The 16,687-nt window shown below is 72.5% G+C and overlaps 3 protein-coding genes across 3 annotated transcripts; all 3 read right to left on the reverse strand.

The window, feature by feature from the left end:
- Nucleotides 1-6,771: 6,771 nt before the first annotated feature.
- Nucleotides 6,772-9,525, reverse strand: LOC143171110 (mothers against decapentaplegic homolog 6-like). The gene is made up of 4 exons (XM_076359874.1): nucleotides 9,484-9,525; nucleotides 8,605-9,006; nucleotides 8,337-8,450; nucleotides 6,772-7,663 (listed from the first exon to the last, which is right to left on the reverse strand). The coding sequence occupies exons 2-4, from the start codon at nucleotides 8,984-8,986 to the stop codon at nucleotides 7,128-7,130; spliced, it is 1,032 nt and encodes a 343-aa protein (XP_076215989.1). The 5' UTR covers nucleotides 8,987-9,006; nucleotides 9,484-9,525; the 3' UTR covers nucleotides 6,772-7,127.
- A 2,517-nt stretch (nucleotides 9,526-12,042) lies between these two features.
- Nucleotides 12,043-14,680, reverse strand: FLAD1 (flavin adenine dinucleotide synthetase 1). Its single transcript, XM_076360077.1, is given in 7 exon segments — nucleotides 12,043-12,120; nucleotides 12,526-12,715; nucleotides 12,806-12,904; nucleotides 13,101-13,248; nucleotides 13,737-14,093; nucleotides 14,096-14,483; nucleotides 14,581-14,680. Coding segments are annotated over 7 exon segments (1,341 nt in total). The 5' UTR covers nucleotides 14,662-14,680.
- A 544-nt stretch (nucleotides 14,681-15,224) lies between these two features.
- CKS1B (CDC28 protein kinase regulatory subunit 1B) lies at nucleotides 15,225-16,418 on the reverse strand. The gene is made up of 3 exons (XM_076360160.1): nucleotides 16,320-16,418; nucleotides 15,594-15,721; nucleotides 15,225-15,521 (listed from the first exon to the last, which is right to left on the reverse strand). Exons 1-3 carry the CDS (start codon nucleotides 16,376-16,378, stop codon nucleotides 15,469-15,471), a joined length of 240 nt encoding a protein of 79 aa, XP_076216275.1. The 5' UTR covers nucleotides 16,379-16,418; the 3' UTR covers nucleotides 15,225-15,468.
- Between the last annotated feature and the right edge of the window lie 269 nt (nucleotides 16,419-16,687).

Here is a 16,687-nt window from a genome sequence, read left to right on the forward strand (position 1 = left end):
CTCCCGCACGGCACCAGCCCCTCTCCCCGATGGCAGGATGGGCACCCCAGCCAAGGGTATTCCCATCTCCCGCACCATGTCCCGACACTGGGGACCCCGACCTGCCCATCCCACAGCCACCTGCTCGCCCATGGGTGGCCCGAACAGATGTGGCTGAGGGCGTGTGGCCTCTGTGGGTCACCCCCGGGCCCCCCGCTGTGAGCGCCACCATCCCCAGCGCTGGGGAGAGGCCATGTGAGGCCGGACACGGGCTGTCCCCGGCTGCTCCCTGCCAGGGCGGCCGGGGGAGCGGGGCCACGCGCAGGCAGGAGCAGGCACAGGGAGGGAAGGAAGGGAGGAAGGAAAGAAGGGAGGAAGGGAGGAAGGGAGGAAGGGAGGAAGGGAGGAAGGGAGGAAGGGAGGAAGGGAGGAAGGGAGGAAGGGAGGAAGGGAGGAAGGGAGGAAGGGAGGAAGGGAGGAAGGGAGGAAGGGGTTGCTGAAATGGAGCTCGGGGAGGGGGCGAACAGGAAGGAAATAGTCAACAGCAAACCCCACGTTTCATGACCCCAGCAAGGAGTGAAACCCACCCCCAGGTCCCCCAGCGGCCAGGGGGACAGGGCTGTGGTCAGGGCGGGCGGCGCTCGGAGGGGCTCCAAGCCCGGCCCGTGCCCAGGCCACCCCTCCAGAACTGACAGGGGCACGGCGGAGCTGGGCATCCTGCTGCACCTCGGCTTACACAGCCCAGCCCTGCCCAGGACCCCGCTGGGATGGAGCAAGACTGGGCTGCCCGCAGGCACCCCAGCAGCCCGGTCCCGGGCACAGGGGTGCCGGTGGCAGCAGCACAAGGCTCTGCCAGCCCGCAGCCTGGGACAGGCAGGCTTGCCCGCAGCTGGTCCCACTCGCCAGCCCCAGGGTGAGCCGGCGCCGCTCGCCCCACAGCACGCAGTCACGGGAGCCCCTTGGAGGGCAGCCAGACCCCCGGGTCCCACTGCACCGCACGGCCCTGGGGGCCCCCCAGGCTGGTAGCATCTCCTCCCCTCCTTGGGTCCCTGTCCTCATGGCACACCAGGGACTGAGCAGCACCAGCCGGAGCTGGCGCAGGACAGGCCCTGATGCTCCATCCTGGCACTGGGGCGGTGCTGGTCCCAGTGGGGTCACCCGGCAAGGACAGTGCCAGCCCACGGCCCCCCCTCCACACCCCCCGAAATAGCCTGGCTTCCGCCCCCACGGCAGCTGCCTGCTGCCAGCTCCCCGCTGCCCACGGCTGATCCCGGGGGAGGAAAGGAGGGGGCAGGCGGCTCTAATCCCCCCCCCCCCGAGCCCATGTAGCTCTGCCAGCAGGGCCGTGCCTGCCGTGGCCTCCCTGACCCACGTGGCGCCGCAAGTGAGACCCCGGCCAGCCCTGCCCTGGTCCCATAGCCCCGTGGTGGAGCGGAGCTGGGGGCAGCCAGCCATGGAGCCCCACTATGGCATGCGGGACCGTCCCTGAACCATCCCCAGCCCTGAGCACCACTGGGATGTCCCCACCGTGCTGGCTGGCTCAGCACAGCCCCAGCGGGATGGGAATCCCCTTCCCCTCCCCCTGTCAGCCACTGTGTGAGCCAGAAGCGAAGCATCCTCCTGCCCATCCTCACCACAGCCCCCAGCCCCACGTCCCCAGGGATACCCACGGGAGGGGAACCGAAGCCAAATTGCCGGGGCGCTGCCGTGCCCACTGTGTGCCAGCCAGCCTGGCTGCACTCCCCAGCCCGCCAGCACCCAGGGCAGGCAGCGTCTGGCACCCACCCTGCCCAGGACCCAGTGCCCAGCAGCAGGACCCATACTCACCGCCCCCTCCAGCCGCTGCCCATGGGGCCCAGGGACACGGCGGGGACAGCCAGGGCAAAGCGGAGCACGCAGCGCAGACGAGGCTGCCGGGAGAGGCCAGCGCTCGCCTGACCTACTTCTCCTTCCGCATCACCTGCTTTCATTTTCCCTCGCCACGGCTCGGTCCCCCCACCCACCCACAGCCCCAACGAGTTATGCCACTGGCTCTGGGGGCACGGGCCGCCCAGGCCCAGCAGCTTCCGCCGCACCAGCGTGCATGCGAACCGGCCACCCAACCCCGGACGTGGAGCGTGGCCGGGCACCAGGCGCGCTGAAGGTCACGGCCACGGCACCGGACACGGCCACCTCCCCCGCTGCTGCACGGCCACCCAAGCGTCACCTCCCTGGCACGAAGCGAGTTTGACGGGTCTCAGCCCAGCCCCTCGCCGTGTCCTCCAGCCGCCCCGGGGCTCACTGGGGTGTGGACAAGCAGCTCCCAGGGCATGTCGGGGACGCCAGCGTTGCCGCGGGGAGCCGGGCGGGCGCCAACCCCCCAGACGGGGCGGCCTCCCCCGCCGGCACCCCGCCGGCTCCCGCGGTGGGGTTACCATGGAAAGGCGGCAGTGGCGGCGCAGGGGGAGCACAGGCTCCCGGGGGCTCCCGCCAGCAGCCCGCGCGCTGCCAGGAGAGATTTCTCCGTGGTTTCATCATCCGCTGCCCGCCCCGAAGGAGAAGTTCCTGCTCCGCGCACGGGGCAGCGGCCACCCTTCAAGGGCTGGGGTGCGGGGCCGCATTGGCCCCGCATCCCCTGCTGCGCCCACTGCCCGCCCCCACCACACTCAGGCCCGTTGCGCTCGTGCCACGTGTGCACCGAGGGTGCACGGCACCAGCTGGCAGAGCCGCGCTGCCACGGCCTCGGGCTCAGTACCGCGGTGCTGCCAGCAAGGGGGGGCTGGCCAGCCTGTGCCTGGGTGGGTGGCCGGCCTCAGAGAGTCCCCAGGACTCGCCACTGACGTTCCCCCCACCCGCTGGTCACCTCCCTATGCCTGGGGCCAGGGGCTTCACACACCCTGCACCCCTGTCCCCAGCAAGGGCACCCCCAGCCGCAGCCAGCCCCCAGCCCAGCCCAGCCCCGCTGCCCCACACCCTCCCCTGCCCTACAGCTTCCCCTTCTCCACGCACCCACTTCAAGTTCCTGAGCCCAGCCCCTCCCTCCGCGCCCGGCACCGGCATCACTGCCGGGGCCTCAAGTTGCCGGCAGCTGCTGCGCGCCTCCGCCAGCGCTGGGGGACCCCAGCCTACTCCCCGTGAGCCCGCAGTCCAGCCAGCCTGGCTGCAGTGGGGGAAACCGAGGCACACCAAGACTCACCCCACGCCAAACCCGGCACCACGTCCCCTCGCCCGGCGAAAGCAGCCCCAGGTCAAGGGCGGCCACGGCCCAAGACGGCAGCTCTCCTCCGGCGCGGGCTGCGGCGGGAGGGTAAATACTGCACCCCGCCCCGGGCAAACAGCCGGCTGGGGGCAGCCAGGCAGGGGGGGACAGGTACAGCAGGGCTGGGTGCGCGCGGGGCAGAGTCCACTGGTGCTCGGCGGGTGCTCCTGAGACGCCAGGCCCGGTGGGCACCCCTGTGCGGACCCTTGCCAGTGGCAAGCAGTGAGGCACCCACCGCCGCTACCAGCATGCCAGGCCCGGCAGGTCACCGGCATGGCGCAGCATGCGGGGACACGGGGACACCCACCCTCCATTCCCCCCTCTACCGGCACCGGCGCAGCTGGGGATGCGGCCGAGCTGCTCGCTGGGCCGGGAAGGGCGGTGCGATGGTGGCAGCACCCCGTCACCCGTGGGGTGAGCCCACGGGGGACCCCGGCCGGATGGCGGCACCACAACCGGAGCCCAGCCGGAGGCTTGGCAGCCGCCCCGGGAGGCGGCGGGGACCTGCCCGTTGCACTGGTTTCCCCCGTGCGGAGGGACCGGGAACAGCCCACGCGTGACCGCCACCCCACCCCACGGGCGACGTGTCCACCGGCTCCAGCGCGGAGTGGCGGCGGGCGGGCACGGTCGGGGCGCGGAGCACCGCCCGCTCCCGGCGCACGGTCGTGGGGAGCAGGGCGCGGGAGCGGGCGGTGCTCCGCGCCCCGACCGTGCCCGCCCGCCGCCGGTACCCGGTAGCATCCCGGATCCACGCGACTCACCGCAACCGGGCTGCAAAAGCGGTCGCCGCACCGGTACCGCTACCGGTCGGTCAGTACCTCCGTGCAGACCCCGTCGGTGGGTCCGTCCGCTCCCACCCGCCGCCACCGCCGCTCACCTGCGAGCCCCGCCCGAGCTACGGGCCGGTCCCGGGGCCCCGGCCCCGCCTCCGCCTTCACCTGCCGTCGCCGCGCCCCGCCCGCCCCCCCCCCACCCCCCCGCTGCCGCCGCCGCCGCCGCCGGGGCTCCAGGAAGCGCCCGCCCCCGCCCCGCTCATTGGGCAGCGCGACGGCGGTCCGGCCTCCTATTGGTGGGGGGGGCCCGCCCATCAGCCCCGCCACACCACCCCCCTCCCCCGGGAGGGCGGGGGCCATGCGGGGCCCCCCCAGGGACCGGGGTGCGGTGGGGGGGGGGCGCTGGGGGGGAGAGCTGAGTCAGAGGCGCGGGACGGCGGCGATTAACGGGGCCGCGTTTGGACCGACCCTGGGGATGGGGGGGGCCCGGTACGGCCCCGCCGGCGCCTCGCCCGGTGCCAGGCGCCGAGCGCGCCCCGCCCGCTGCGGCCGCCGAGGCCGGCCCGCCCCGCTCCGCTCCGCTCCGCCCCGGGGGCACGGGGGGAGGGCGGTGTAACCGGGCACGGGAGAGCCGGGCACCGAGGAGGGGGATGGAGTACCGGGCACGGGGGAGATGGAGAACCGGGCACCGAGAACCGGGCACCGAAGGGGGGGATGGAGTACCGGGCACGGGGAGGGATGGAGAACAGGGCATCGGGGGGGGGTGAATGGAGAGCCGAGCACGGGGAACCGGGAATGGCGGGGGATGGAGAGCCGGGCACCGAGAACGGGGAACTGGGGGGGACGGAGAGCCGGGCGCCGGGGAGCCGGGGCCGCGGAGGGGCGCGGCGCGGCGGGGCACACACACCCCCCCCCCCCCCCGCTCCCGGCGGCGCTGGGGCAGGGCGCGGCGGCGGCGGCCCCCCCCGGAGCGGCCCCTCCGCAGGTGCCTGGGCGGGGACCCCGCGTAACCTGTTTGGCCGCCGCCGGCCCCCGGGAGGCAGCGGCGGCCCGGCCCGGCCCGGCGCTCACCTCGCCTCACCCCGGCCCCCCCCCCCCCGGCTCCTGACTCAGAGCCCGGCCGCTGCCCGGCGCTGGCGGAAAGTGTGAGCCGCCGCCGCCGCCGCCGCCGCCGCGGGCTGCCAAGGCAAACACCGCCCCGCGCAGACGTTATGTCAGCCGGGCGGGCGGGCCGCGCCGGGGGGCACCGCTCCAGCGCCGGGGCCGCCCCCCGTCCCCCGCCCGCCGGGCCCCGGTACCGGGCACCTGCCGCCGCGCCGCGCCTCGCCCAGCCTGCCCGCTCCCTCCCCGGGCCTCGGAACTCCGCTCCCCTCATCTCCGTCCGTCCGTCCGTCCTTCCACCTGCCTCGCCCCCCCCCCCCCCCCCCCCCGACGCACCTCCACCTCCACCACCTCCCTCCGCACACCGTCCGTCCGTCCGTCCGTCCGTCCGTGCACCTGCATCACCTCCCTCCGGCCGCCTGTCCGGCCGGCCGCCCCCCGCCCATCCCCTGCCCGGCCACGCCGCGGGGACCCACCCGCCGGGCTCGGGGCTCCCGCGGGGGCGGCGGCGGGGAGAGAAGGGGGGGGAAATCCGCAGAAAATCCCCTCCGCGCCGCTGCCGGCGACACCCGCTCCCGGCCCCGCGCCCACCGGCCCGAAACCGGCCTCCCACGGCCCCGCCGCTCCCCGCGGAGCCCCCGCCCGCCCCCACGGGCCGCCGCTATCCGTAGCCGCCGCGCTATGTCGGTGCCGGTGCCGGAGCCCTCAGTGCCCGCGGCTGCGCTCCCGGTGCCGCCCGCTCCCCCGGGGGCGGTCCCGACGGCGCGGCCCGCACTCACCTCTTGCCCGCGAGGACGCGGCGGGGCCGGGGCCGGGCGGGGGCCGCGGAGCCGCCAGGCCCGTCTCAGCCGGGCCGGCGGCGTGGCAGGAAGGACCGGGCGGTCATCGCGGCCCGGCCGCGGCCGCCTGCAGAGGGCACTGCCGGTCCCCGGAGCCGAGCCCCGCGGACGACGAGCGCGCCGTCCCCGCGCGGTACCGACACGCGTGGGGACACGGGGAGGGGGGGGGGGGGTCTTTGGTGCCGGTGGCACCGTTTATTGGGGTTACAAATACCAGACGCAGCCCGGGTACCCCGGGACCTCCAAGGCTGCGCTCGCCCGGGGGGGGGGCCCCGCGCTGTTCTGGCGGCTGGAGGGGCTCGGGGGTCCCCCGAGCCGGGGACATGCCGCGGGAGACCCTGCACCGGCCCCAGCGCCTGTCCCGGGCCGGCCCCAAGCTCAGCTCCCGCTCAGCACCTCTGTCCCAGCTGTGCTGGCCCAGGCCAGCACCCACCCCAGGGGTGCTCACCTGCCCCTGCACCCGCCCCAGGGGTGCTCGCCTGCCCCTGCACCCGCCCCAGGGGTGTTCGCCTGCCTCACACTCGCTCCAGCTGTGCTCACCTGCCCCAGAACCTGCTACACACTTGTCCAGCTGTTCTAACCTGCCCTACACCCATCCAGCTGTGCTCACCAGCCCCACACTCCAGCTGTGCTCACCAGCCCCACATCCCCACTATGCCAGCTCACTCCAGTTCCCCTCATGCCTGCCGTGACCCCCTGGCCCACAGCCCCCTCCACCGCTCTGGGGCTCTGCCCCACCTCCCTCCCCTCCTGCGGCCCCTGGCCTCCCCCAGACCTGCCCCGCCCCTGCACACCCTGCCCTGGCCACCCTCCCCGGGCCTGGGCCTGGCTGCCTGCAGTGCGGGGGTCTCCTGCATCGTGCTTGTCTTTTTTTACAAAAATAAGATAAATTAAAATAAATTTAACCGTAAAAATAAAAAAAAAGAGAGAAAGAGATTAAATAATGCCCTGCGTCAGCGAGAGACCCGTGGCTGGGATTGGCGGGTGCTGGCAGGGCAGTGAGCCAGGCGCGGGGGGCACTGGACCCCCATGGGGCTGGGGCAGAGGGTCCCAGCGAGGGTCCCCTGGGCCAGGACGGCCCCACTGCAGCACAGCCCTGGAAGGCTGGGGGCAGTGTAAGGGCTGCCCCCCAGCTCATGCCCCCCTTGCACCCACCTCAGGGGGGTCCCTGGCACCCCCTCCGCCAGCCCTAGCCCCTCAGCGCGGCTGGTTCAGCAGGACCTCCAGCCAGCATGGGCAGGAGGTGATGAACTGCCGGGAGTAGCAGGGCCCCCAGCCCTTGGCAAAGCTGATGCGGATGCTGTGGGGGTCACAGGGGCCCTCCCCAGGGAGCCACTGGCCCCCTGTGCCCCCTGCCCGCTCGTAGTCGAACACCTTTGCCGAGTAGCCGGGCAGCACCTTGAGGACGGTGAGCCCGCGGGCGCCGGGGGGCCCCAGGGTGGGCGAGCTGACGAAGATGGGGTGCTCGCTGCGATTGTAAGCCCACACGCCGCCTGGCTCCCGGCTCAGCAGCAACCCCCGGCCGATTTTGCCACGCGCCCGCCGGACAGCACGGCTGCGGTGGGCGGCTGGCAGCTGGCCCAGGCAGAACCCGCTGCCCCGTGGCAGCTCGCAGAAGACGTTCACCGAGGCCTCGTGCACAGCGTAGAGGCGGCCCACGCGCGTCCGGTGCTCCCAGTAAGCCAGTTTGCACCAGTAGCCATCCTTAATGGTGCTCCGCGAGAGGCTGGTGTCTGGTGGGGGAGAGCAGAGCTGTCACTGCTGGGCAGAGCCACCCGCTGCTGCGCAGGCACGGCCAAGCCAAGCAGCCGGAGGGGCCAAGGGGAGAGGTGATGGCGGAAGGGGTGGGCACAGGGGGGTCTGTGCCCTCTGGTTCATGCAAGGGCTGGCAGAGCAGACAGACGGATGGACGCGGCACCCCGCAGATGTCCCAGCACAGGCTCTGGCACGGGGTGTGAGTCACTGGAGCCACTGCACACCGGCACGTAGGGCTGGGCCATCCCCGGCCACCGTCCCTGGGGACTGTGGTGAGTGGGGTCCCTGGGCGAGGGGAAGGTGGAGCCCTGGCAGCCAGCAGCCTGGTGGCCAGCAGCCAGGCTGGAGCCACGGCTGTGTGCGTCAAGGCACATTGTGTGTCCCCGTGGGCAGCGCTTCCTCCGGCGGGGAGCCCGGCGCCGCCAAAAATAACAGGAGCCGCGGTGGGGGGGCTGGGCCCAGGCTGGTCCCCTGGCAGGAACCCCTCACCCCGCGCCGGAGCCTTTCCTCCCGTGGGGGTGGCTGCCAGCTCTGCTCCCCAATTTCTGGGCTTCTGCTGTACCCCGACCAGCACTGGGGTGGAGGCAGAGCTGCCTGGGGGAGCGGGGCTGACACTGCCTGACACCCCCCTGCACGGTGGGACCCTCTTACCACGCCAGTCCCCACCATTGTAGCTGAACTCCAGGAGCTGGGTGCCGGGGTGCTGGGGCTCGTCTGGCCAGGAGGGACCACAGGATGCCTTCGAGTAGGGGGGTGGCGGGGTCTCTGGGGGGGGGAGAGAAGGGGGTGAGGGGCTGGGATGCATGTCCCGCCCCCTGGAGCCCCCCAGAGCCCTTCGGAGTCCTGAGCCGGCCCCAGGGACCAGAGGTCGGAGGGTGGGCGGGCAAGGAGGGGCTCCGGTGGAGCTGCTGGCACTCACCGGGCGCAGCCAGGCGGCTGAAGTGGTGGGGGTTGCAGCAGAGCACGGCTGTGTCCCCGCAGCCCCCCCGGCCCCCGGCACAGTAGCAGAGGTGCTTGAGCTCGTGGGGCTGGCGGAGGTCGGGCCAGCGGTAGAGGCGGCAGAGCAGGACCTGGGGGGGCAGCACCTGCTTGGCCCCCCGCGGTGCCCAGACACAGCCGGACTCCCAGGCACCCCGGCTCTCCACCGCCTGCACCAGCAGCTCCAGCTCCTCGTCCTTCAGCTTCTTGAAGAGGGCGTGCGCTGCCGGTTTGAGGGCGCCAGGGCCGTCCTCGGGGCCAGCTGCTGCGCAGCGCTGCCGCCACAGCCGCCTCACCAGCCCGGCACGGCGTGAGCGGAACATGGGGCGGCGGCAGGGACAACCTGCGGGACGGGGACAGGCGTCACCCCCCCCCGTGCTGGGAGTGTGCTGGGGCTGCGGGGGTCCTTGGCGGGGACCTGGCGCATCCTCCCGCGCTAGCAGAGTCGTGCTCCCCTTCCCCGCCGGGGCCCTGGCCCATCCTCCCGCGCTAGCAGAGTCGTGCTCCCCTTCCCCGCCGGGGCCTTGGCAAGGCCGCCCTGCCCGGGTTTGCCACTGCCAGCGGCTGCCAGTCCCCCGTGTCGGTGCCTGTCCCCACAGACACATGAGGACACAGCACTGCTCCCCAGGGGGATGGGTGTCCCCAAGGTCACGTGGGGATGTGGCCCCAAAACCAACCCCCTGTGCAGGGGAACCTGCCCGTGCTGAGATGGTGAGGGTAGGGGTCTGCACGCCCCTGCCTGCAGCACCCCCCCACCCCCCTGCCACCCCCCCGATGCAAGGCTGGGTGAGGGGTCCCCGGGGAAGGGGGTCTCACTCACGGCGGGTAGCGGAGCTGGGTGCGAGGAGCCAGGGCTGCGCATGGGGCCGCACTCTCAGGGCGGCCGGCACGGCTCTGCCCGCGGCGCACTGCCGCCAGGACTTTTTCCTGTGCCGGGACAGACTCTCCCCTCCCCCGGACCTCCCCGTTTGGGGAATTCATTGATTCGCCCCGTCCTGGCCAGCCCTGGGGCCGAGCTGCCGCCAGGGCCAGGATGCGGCAGCAGCACGGCAGGCACCAGACGCGTGGGCTCCGGTGGGCAGCGATGCCCAGCACCACGTTCCTGGGGCTACCAGAACTGGCCCGGCTCCAAGGGCAGCCGGGCACAGCCAGGAGCCCGGGCAGCACCGCAAACCGCACTGGTGCATGGCCACAGGGCAGGGTCCAGGCTGGAGGAGCCGACCTGGGCAAGGGGGGGCCATGGGGTGCAGCAGCAGGGCACCGTCCTGGCAGCCCCCATCCCTGCCTGTGACCATGCAGGGGGTGCAAGGACTACCTGAGTCCCTGATGGCACCCTAGGCAGGGGTCCCTGCCGCCCCCCAGCCCTCCCTGCGGCCAGGGCCCCCCCGCAGGCGCTGGGCGAGGGTGGGAGCCCGCTCCACAACAAAGTGGCTAATGTAAACGGGACCCTTATCCCGCGCCGGGCCGCGCTTCCTGCTCCTGACTTCCCGCTGAGATAAGGGAGGCTGCGCTGGCGCCAGGCGCTGCCGCCGAGGCCGGGGCGCGTGGAGCTTCCCCTGCACCAGGGCCAGGGGCTGCAGGCAGCCCCTGCACCGGGGCCAGGCACCGGCACCGAGCCGGCGCAGGCAGCACCAGGGCACGGTGGGCTCAGCCTGCTCAGAGACCCACAGCCATCCCCACGGCAGGGCCCCAGTGCCCCATGCGTCCTGCCGGCCGTGACCTTTGCCGCAGCTCCAGCCAGGCTGGGCCCTTCGGGGACATTTTGCTCCGGCCGCTTCCCGCTGGCTCTTGGCAGCACCGGTGCCGGCTGGGTGCGCAGGGCCGGGGCAGGAAACCGCCTGGAGCGGGGACAAGTGGAGACGCTCTTTAAACAAGGGGCTGAGTCACGTGCAGGGATAAACCTGGCGGAGGGGCAGGCAGAGCCACGGCCCCCTGCTCCTGCGCCTTGGCCCCAAGGGGCCTGGGGACCCTCGGACCCAGGCAGAGGTGACGTGCGGGCTGCGGTGACTGGGTCCTACCCAGGGTGAGGGTTGGAAGGTTTGGGGGGGAGATGCATTCCCAGAGCCCTCCCCAAACACACCCAGCTGGTCAGGCGCCGCGCAGGTTTATTGGGGTCTTTGCGATCGCGGCGGAGGGGTGCAGGCTGGAGTGGGGTCCCAGCCCTGGGGGTCCGTCAGCTCCATCAGCACGGGGCGACAAGCAGTCCTGGGGAAGGGAGAGAGGCACAGGGGGTGAGGACACCCTTACCAGCACCAAGACTGCACCCCATCACCCCCCAGGAGCACCATGGCTGGGCCCCCGTCACCCTGTCACCTCCCAAGCACCACGGCCAGGCCCCTGTCACCCCCCAGGAGCACCATGGCCAGGCGCCCATCACCCCCCAAGCACCACGGCCGGGCCCTTGTGACCCCCCAGGCACCACAGCCAGGCCCGTCACCCCCAGGAGCACCACGGTTGGGACCCCGTCACCCCCCAAGCACCGTGCCGAGCAGGCAGCCAAGGGCAGGGCACTCACCCATCACGCCGGGGCAGGCAGGGGGTGCCGGGCGTCCCGTGGCGTCGGGGCAGGGGAGCCGTTCCCTAGTCCAGCAGCTCGTGGATGCACCAGCTGCAGAGCAGGAGGTAGACGCACTCCCGCAGCAGCCGCAGCAGCCAGGAGCCCAGGCGCAGCCCCAGGGAGGTCTCGGCGGGTGCCGGCAGTGCCACTGCCCGTGCTGCTCGCCTCGCAGCGCCCGGCGGACGGGCCGCCACGGTCCGGAGGAAGCGCATGGCTGACGAGGGATCAGCGGGGTCTGACGCAGGGCGGCAGCCGCGCTGACACATGGGCCCCTGGCAAGCGCTGGAACCTGCCCCATTCTCTGTGCTTCAAAAGCCTCCACAATAGTGGGCGCGGGGAGGGGGCACTGCCCGGGGACCCTTTTGTTCAGGCAGAGCTGGCCTCACCCCCCCGTCCCGCTCCTGCCAGAGCCCCATGGGGCCCGAAGAGACTGGCATGGCCAAGCGTGAGCGCAATGCAGACTGCAGGCTGAGCGCAGCAAGTTTATTCAGTGCTGGCAGGCAGCAGGTTTATTCAGTGTCATCCCCAGCAGCGCCAGGGACGTCTGCAGGGGAGCCGGCCGCCAGCAGCGTCCCAGCAGAGCCTCCCCGAACACAGCCCGTGGACCTTCAGTGGCGGGAGGTGCGCTCGTCTTCCTCGTTTTCCAGCTGGTAGGCGGGCCGGTAGCTCTCCCGGCCCCGGGCGTCGGTGTAGCGCAGCGCCGGGTTCTTCAGCGTGTTCGCCATGCTCCCCAGGGAGGTGTAGCTGCAGAGGGAGAAGACGGCTGCAAGGCTGCGCCCAGGGGCATCAGCCGTGCTGAGCAGGGAGGGCAGCACCAGACACTCACCCCTTGTCATAGAGGACACAGTAGGGGACAAAGAGCTTGCGTAGAAACTCCCAGATGTCCCGGTAGGACCAGTCCTGCAAGTGGAATTGGGCCGAGATTGCTGCAGAGGCAGGCGGGCTGCCCCCTCACCCCCAGGGAAGCCAGCTGGCCCCCTCCAAGAGCACACAGGAAAGCCAGCTGGTCCCCGGCGCCCCAGAGCACCCCCGTCCCTCCCAGTGCCTCCCCAAACACAGGAAAAGCCCCCAGCGGACAGGACGAGCCCTGCCTGACAGCATCAGGCAGCCTGGCTGCAGCGAGGGGCACCCACAGCCGCGCAACGGGGCAGGAGATGCTCTGAGGAGAGGGGGAATTGGGAGGGAAGCTCTCCGGGGTGGCGGTGGATTAGTGCTGGCTTCCAGCCCCGTCACTTTAACCTGCCAGGCTTGCTCCCCTGCCGAGCGGGGCCAGCCCCATCCCCAGAGCAGGCGGACGCCACGTACCAGCAAAGGGTTCACCCGCATGTACTGAGGCCAGTCAGGGTCCGTCACGCACATGGGCATCAGGGTGCGCGAGTAGGGGTCCGTCCGCCGCGTCCCCATCAGGACGGCCTCCAGCTGCGGCTGCTGCTCCTTCAGGCGGGCCAGGGCCTCCCGGATGGAGCCCTCCACCGTGCAGAGCTGGATCTTGTACCTGTGCAGACAGGACAGGCAGCTGCCTGCCGGGCTGCAGGAGACACTGCTTGTCCCCCTGCCTGGCGGCCCACCCCTCTCTGCCCCGTACCTCTGGACAGTCGCCTGGATGAACTGCTCCATTTCGGGGAAGGGGGACACGATGCGGATGTAGAGCACCTGCAGCTTCTCCTGCCTCGCCGGGTACTGCCTGGGGAGAGACCCGTCGCAGCTGGGCTCTGGCAGCCGGAGGCAGGGCAGCCGCCCAGTCCCCATGAGCTGGGCCCCAGGAATCTGCTTGCTCCCCTGGAGCAGGGCAGGGGAGAGCCCTGGAGCCCCAGCCGGGGCCTGCGGGACCCCCTCAGCCCTGCCCCAGGCTGGGCCGGTGAAGCCCCGCAGCCGGGTACCTCTCCACAGCGGCGTGGACGAGGTGCAGCAGGGCTGTGCAGTCCTTGCCCCCGTTGAAGCCCACGCAGAGTTGGGCCAGGCTGTACCGGTCCAAAGCCTCCTCGATGGTCCGCAGTGCTGCTGCCACCTTCTGCCCCAGGGCCGAGCCTGCTGGGAGGGGATGGTCGGTGCCCATCCGGGGCCACGTTGCCTCGGTGCTGCCCCAGGACCTGCGGCACCTCACCCTCCGGGCACCTCTTGTCTCCAGACACACGGCGAAGCCACTGCTGGTACCGTAGCCTGGAGCCAAGAGCTTGTGCAACCTGCAGGTCTGTGCCACGGATGGGACACAGGGATCCTGCCTGCACGGGAGAACTGCGGCAGCGCTCCCCCTAACGCACACTGCGCTTTCAGAGACCGGCACCGGCCAGCCCTAACTGGGATTATGGGTCCCACTCCCACCTGTGTGGGACGAGGCCCATTGCAGCTGTGGCACCAGCGAAGCCTCAGCACCCCTCAAGCCCCCCAGCACACCAGAACAGGCAAGCTCTGCTCCCAGGCCGGTCTTCCCACTGCCCCGGCCCTGCTGGGCTGCAGGGTCTGCACAGGAGCAGCATGGAGGCACCAAGCTGTGCTGCAGCACCGCTTCCCTGTACCTGACTCAGCCAGACCATAAACCTCCGCGGCTGCTGGCGAGATGCAGTCCATCACCAACGGCACGACAACGTGCGGCGGCAGCTTCTCCATCAAGAAGTGATACGCTTCCTCCAGGTCCTGCTCCGACTCCGAGTCCAACGTCAGCTTCACGCGGTAGTAGTTGTTGGCCCAGTCTGGGTAGGAGCCCAAGCTGACGCGGCCCTGGAAGGTGGCGTTGGCCTGATCCAGCACAGGCGTGATGAGGATCTCATCAGCCGCCACATAGATGGCACGGGAGTGGAAGCGGGTCTGCTCGCTGCGGAAGAGGTGGGCAAGGCCATCCAGGGCGCGCTCCATCAGCGCCGGGATGCCGGGAAGACGTAGACGTTGCGCACGCTGACCAGCGGGTACTTGAAGGTGCCACCCGCGCCGTAGTTGAGGCAGGAGGACTCGGGGACGCGAGCCAGCTTCATCTCGGGGCACTGCGCGTCCGTCTTGCCGAAGAACTCGTGCACCAGGGCCACCAGCTCGGGGTGGGGGGCGACCTTCTCCCCGAAGGCCCTGGCCACTGCCTCGAAGGTCACGTCATCGTGCGTGGGGCCGATGCCCCCCGAGGTCAGCACGTAGGTGAAGCGGGCGGCGAAGGCGGCCACCTCGCTGGCGATGGCGTCCACCTCGTCGGGCACCACCGAGATCCGGGCCACCCTCACGCCCAGGGCGCGCAGCCGCCGGCACATGAAGAAGGAGTTCGTGTCCTGCGTGTGGCCCTGGGGGGACGGAGACACCCGTGACGGCGGGGCGCCTCGGGCCCGCCCGCCCCCCCCAGCGGGCCCGGCTCGCCCCCGGCCCAGGCCCCGGCCGCACCTTGAGGATCTCGTCGCCGATGACGATGATGCCGGCGGTGGCGGCGGAGCCCCGGGCCGCCGTGGGGCGGGAGGCCGCCATAGGGTGGGAGGCGGCGGCGCGCAGGGCCCGGCCCGCCCCCCGCAGCGCCCCCCACATGGGCCCGACCGGCCGCCCGCCCCCGCCCGGACAGGACGCGATACCGGCCCGCGCTCTCATTGGCCGGGCAGCATGCCCGTCACGAGGCGCTGCCGGCACGGGTTGGCCGGGAGGCGGGACCCGCGGGACGGAACCATCGCGACGGACGGGGACGACGCCCGCTTCCCCCCCCCCCCCCACCCCGTGGGTCCGCCCGGCAGGCAGAGGGCGGTGGCACGTGCGCCTCCTCGGAGCAACGGGAGCTCCGCCCACCCGGCACCGGAGCCCTCCCGCCGCCGTCCCCCCACCGCCCCCAAGCCCCCCCCGGATCTTTTCCCACCCCCACGATGCCCCCGGAGCCCCCCCCCCCCCCCCCAACCACCGGGAGGAGCGGGGGCTGCCCGCCCCCCCCCCCCCCCCCCCCCCCCCCCGGGAGCATGGTTGCTCTGAGGAACCGGGAGCCTCTCAACGCCGCCGCCCCCCCCCCCCCCCCCCCCCCCCCGCACACCGGCACGGCAGACAGGAGCTCCCAAACATCCGTTTATTGAAGCTTCGGAGCGCGCTCAGGCCTCGCGGCAGGAAGGGCCCCCCGGCACCGCGGCCGTGCTGCCGCTGCGGCGCCCAGGCGGCACCGAGGGTCACGGGCACCTGCCGGCACGGCACGGGGCGAAGCCCCCCCGGGAGGAAGAAGAGGAGGAGGAGGTGGAGGAGGAGGAGGAAGGCGCTGTCTCAGCTCAGGCGGGCCGGGGGCTTCGGCAGGCCGGGGGCCGCTCACTTCTCTGGCTTCTTGGGCAGCGGCCGGCGGAAGAGCAGGATGTGGGGCTCTGGGGGGGGGGGGGGGAGGGCGGTGTCAGGCCAGGCCCCCCGGCCGCCGCCCGTCCCCCCGCGGGGCTCACCTGGCTCGTGGACCATGTAGTGGACCCAGCCCTGGCTCTGCTGCACCCCCAGGTTCCGCCACTCCGACTCCGACAGCAGGTGGGTCTTGGGCACCAGCTTGGCGATGTCCTTGGGCAGCATCACGTGCCTGCACCCCCGCACCCCTCAGCCCGGCACCGGGGCGCCCGGGGAGCGGCACCCCCCGGAACACCACCACCCCCCCCCCCCCCCCCCCCCGGCTGGAGTTTCCCCACCGGGGAGCCGTTAACGGGACCACCCCCGGCCCCGATGCGGAGCTGCTACCGGGACGCCCCCCACCCCCTTCACCTGGGAACCGTTACCGACGTAACTCCCCTCCCGCCCCACCGGGGAGCCATGACTCGCTCGCCCGGCCCCGCTCCCCCCAGCGAGCCGTTCACGGCCTCCCCCCAGCCCCAGAGAACTATGGGTGGGACACCCCCCCCCCCCCGGGAACCGTTACCCGGACAGCCTCCCTCCCGCCCCACCGGGGAACCATCGCTGTCGGGGGCACACGGAGGGTGTCCTTACCCCCCCCTTACCAGGCAGACGTTAACGGGACCCCCCCCCCCCCCCCGGGAGCCGTTAACGGGACACCCCGCTCTTACCGAGCAACCGTTACGGGGACACCCCTTCCCCCCCGCCACCCCCCTAGGGAGCCGTTACTGGGACGCTCCCCTTCCCGCCCGCCCGGGAGCCGTTACCGGCCCCCCCCCCCGCCGCCTCACCGGTACTCGAACTCCTCGTCGTCGTACTTGTCCGAGTAGTAGATCTGCTTGTGCGCCATGCCGGCGGGCCGCGGTCCGCCCCCTTCCCGGCAGCCCCCGCCGCGCCCCTCGCCTCAGCGCCCCGCCGGGCCGTTGGCGCCCCCGCCCCCCACGGCGCTTTCAAACGCCGCCGCCCCGCGCGCCCATTGGTCCGCGCCGCATAGCGGGCCGCGCGTCATGGGGCGGTGCGGGATTCCATTGGTCGGCGCTCGTGGGGCGGGGCGGGCCCGCGGCGCCGCTTCCTGGCGGGTCGGGCACCGCCCGCTATTGGCCGCTCGTCACGTGACGGGGGCGCGGTGAAGCCGCGCTGGAGGGCGTGGGCCGGAAGT

Source organism: Aptenodytes patagonicus, chromosome 26 (assembly GCF_965638725.1).
Source record: "Aptenodytes patagonicus chromosome 26, bAptPat1.pri.cur, whole genome shotgun sequence".
NCBI classification, from domain to species: Eukaryota; Metazoa; Chordata; class Aves; order Sphenisciformes; family Spheniscidae; genus Aptenodytes; species Aptenodytes patagonicus.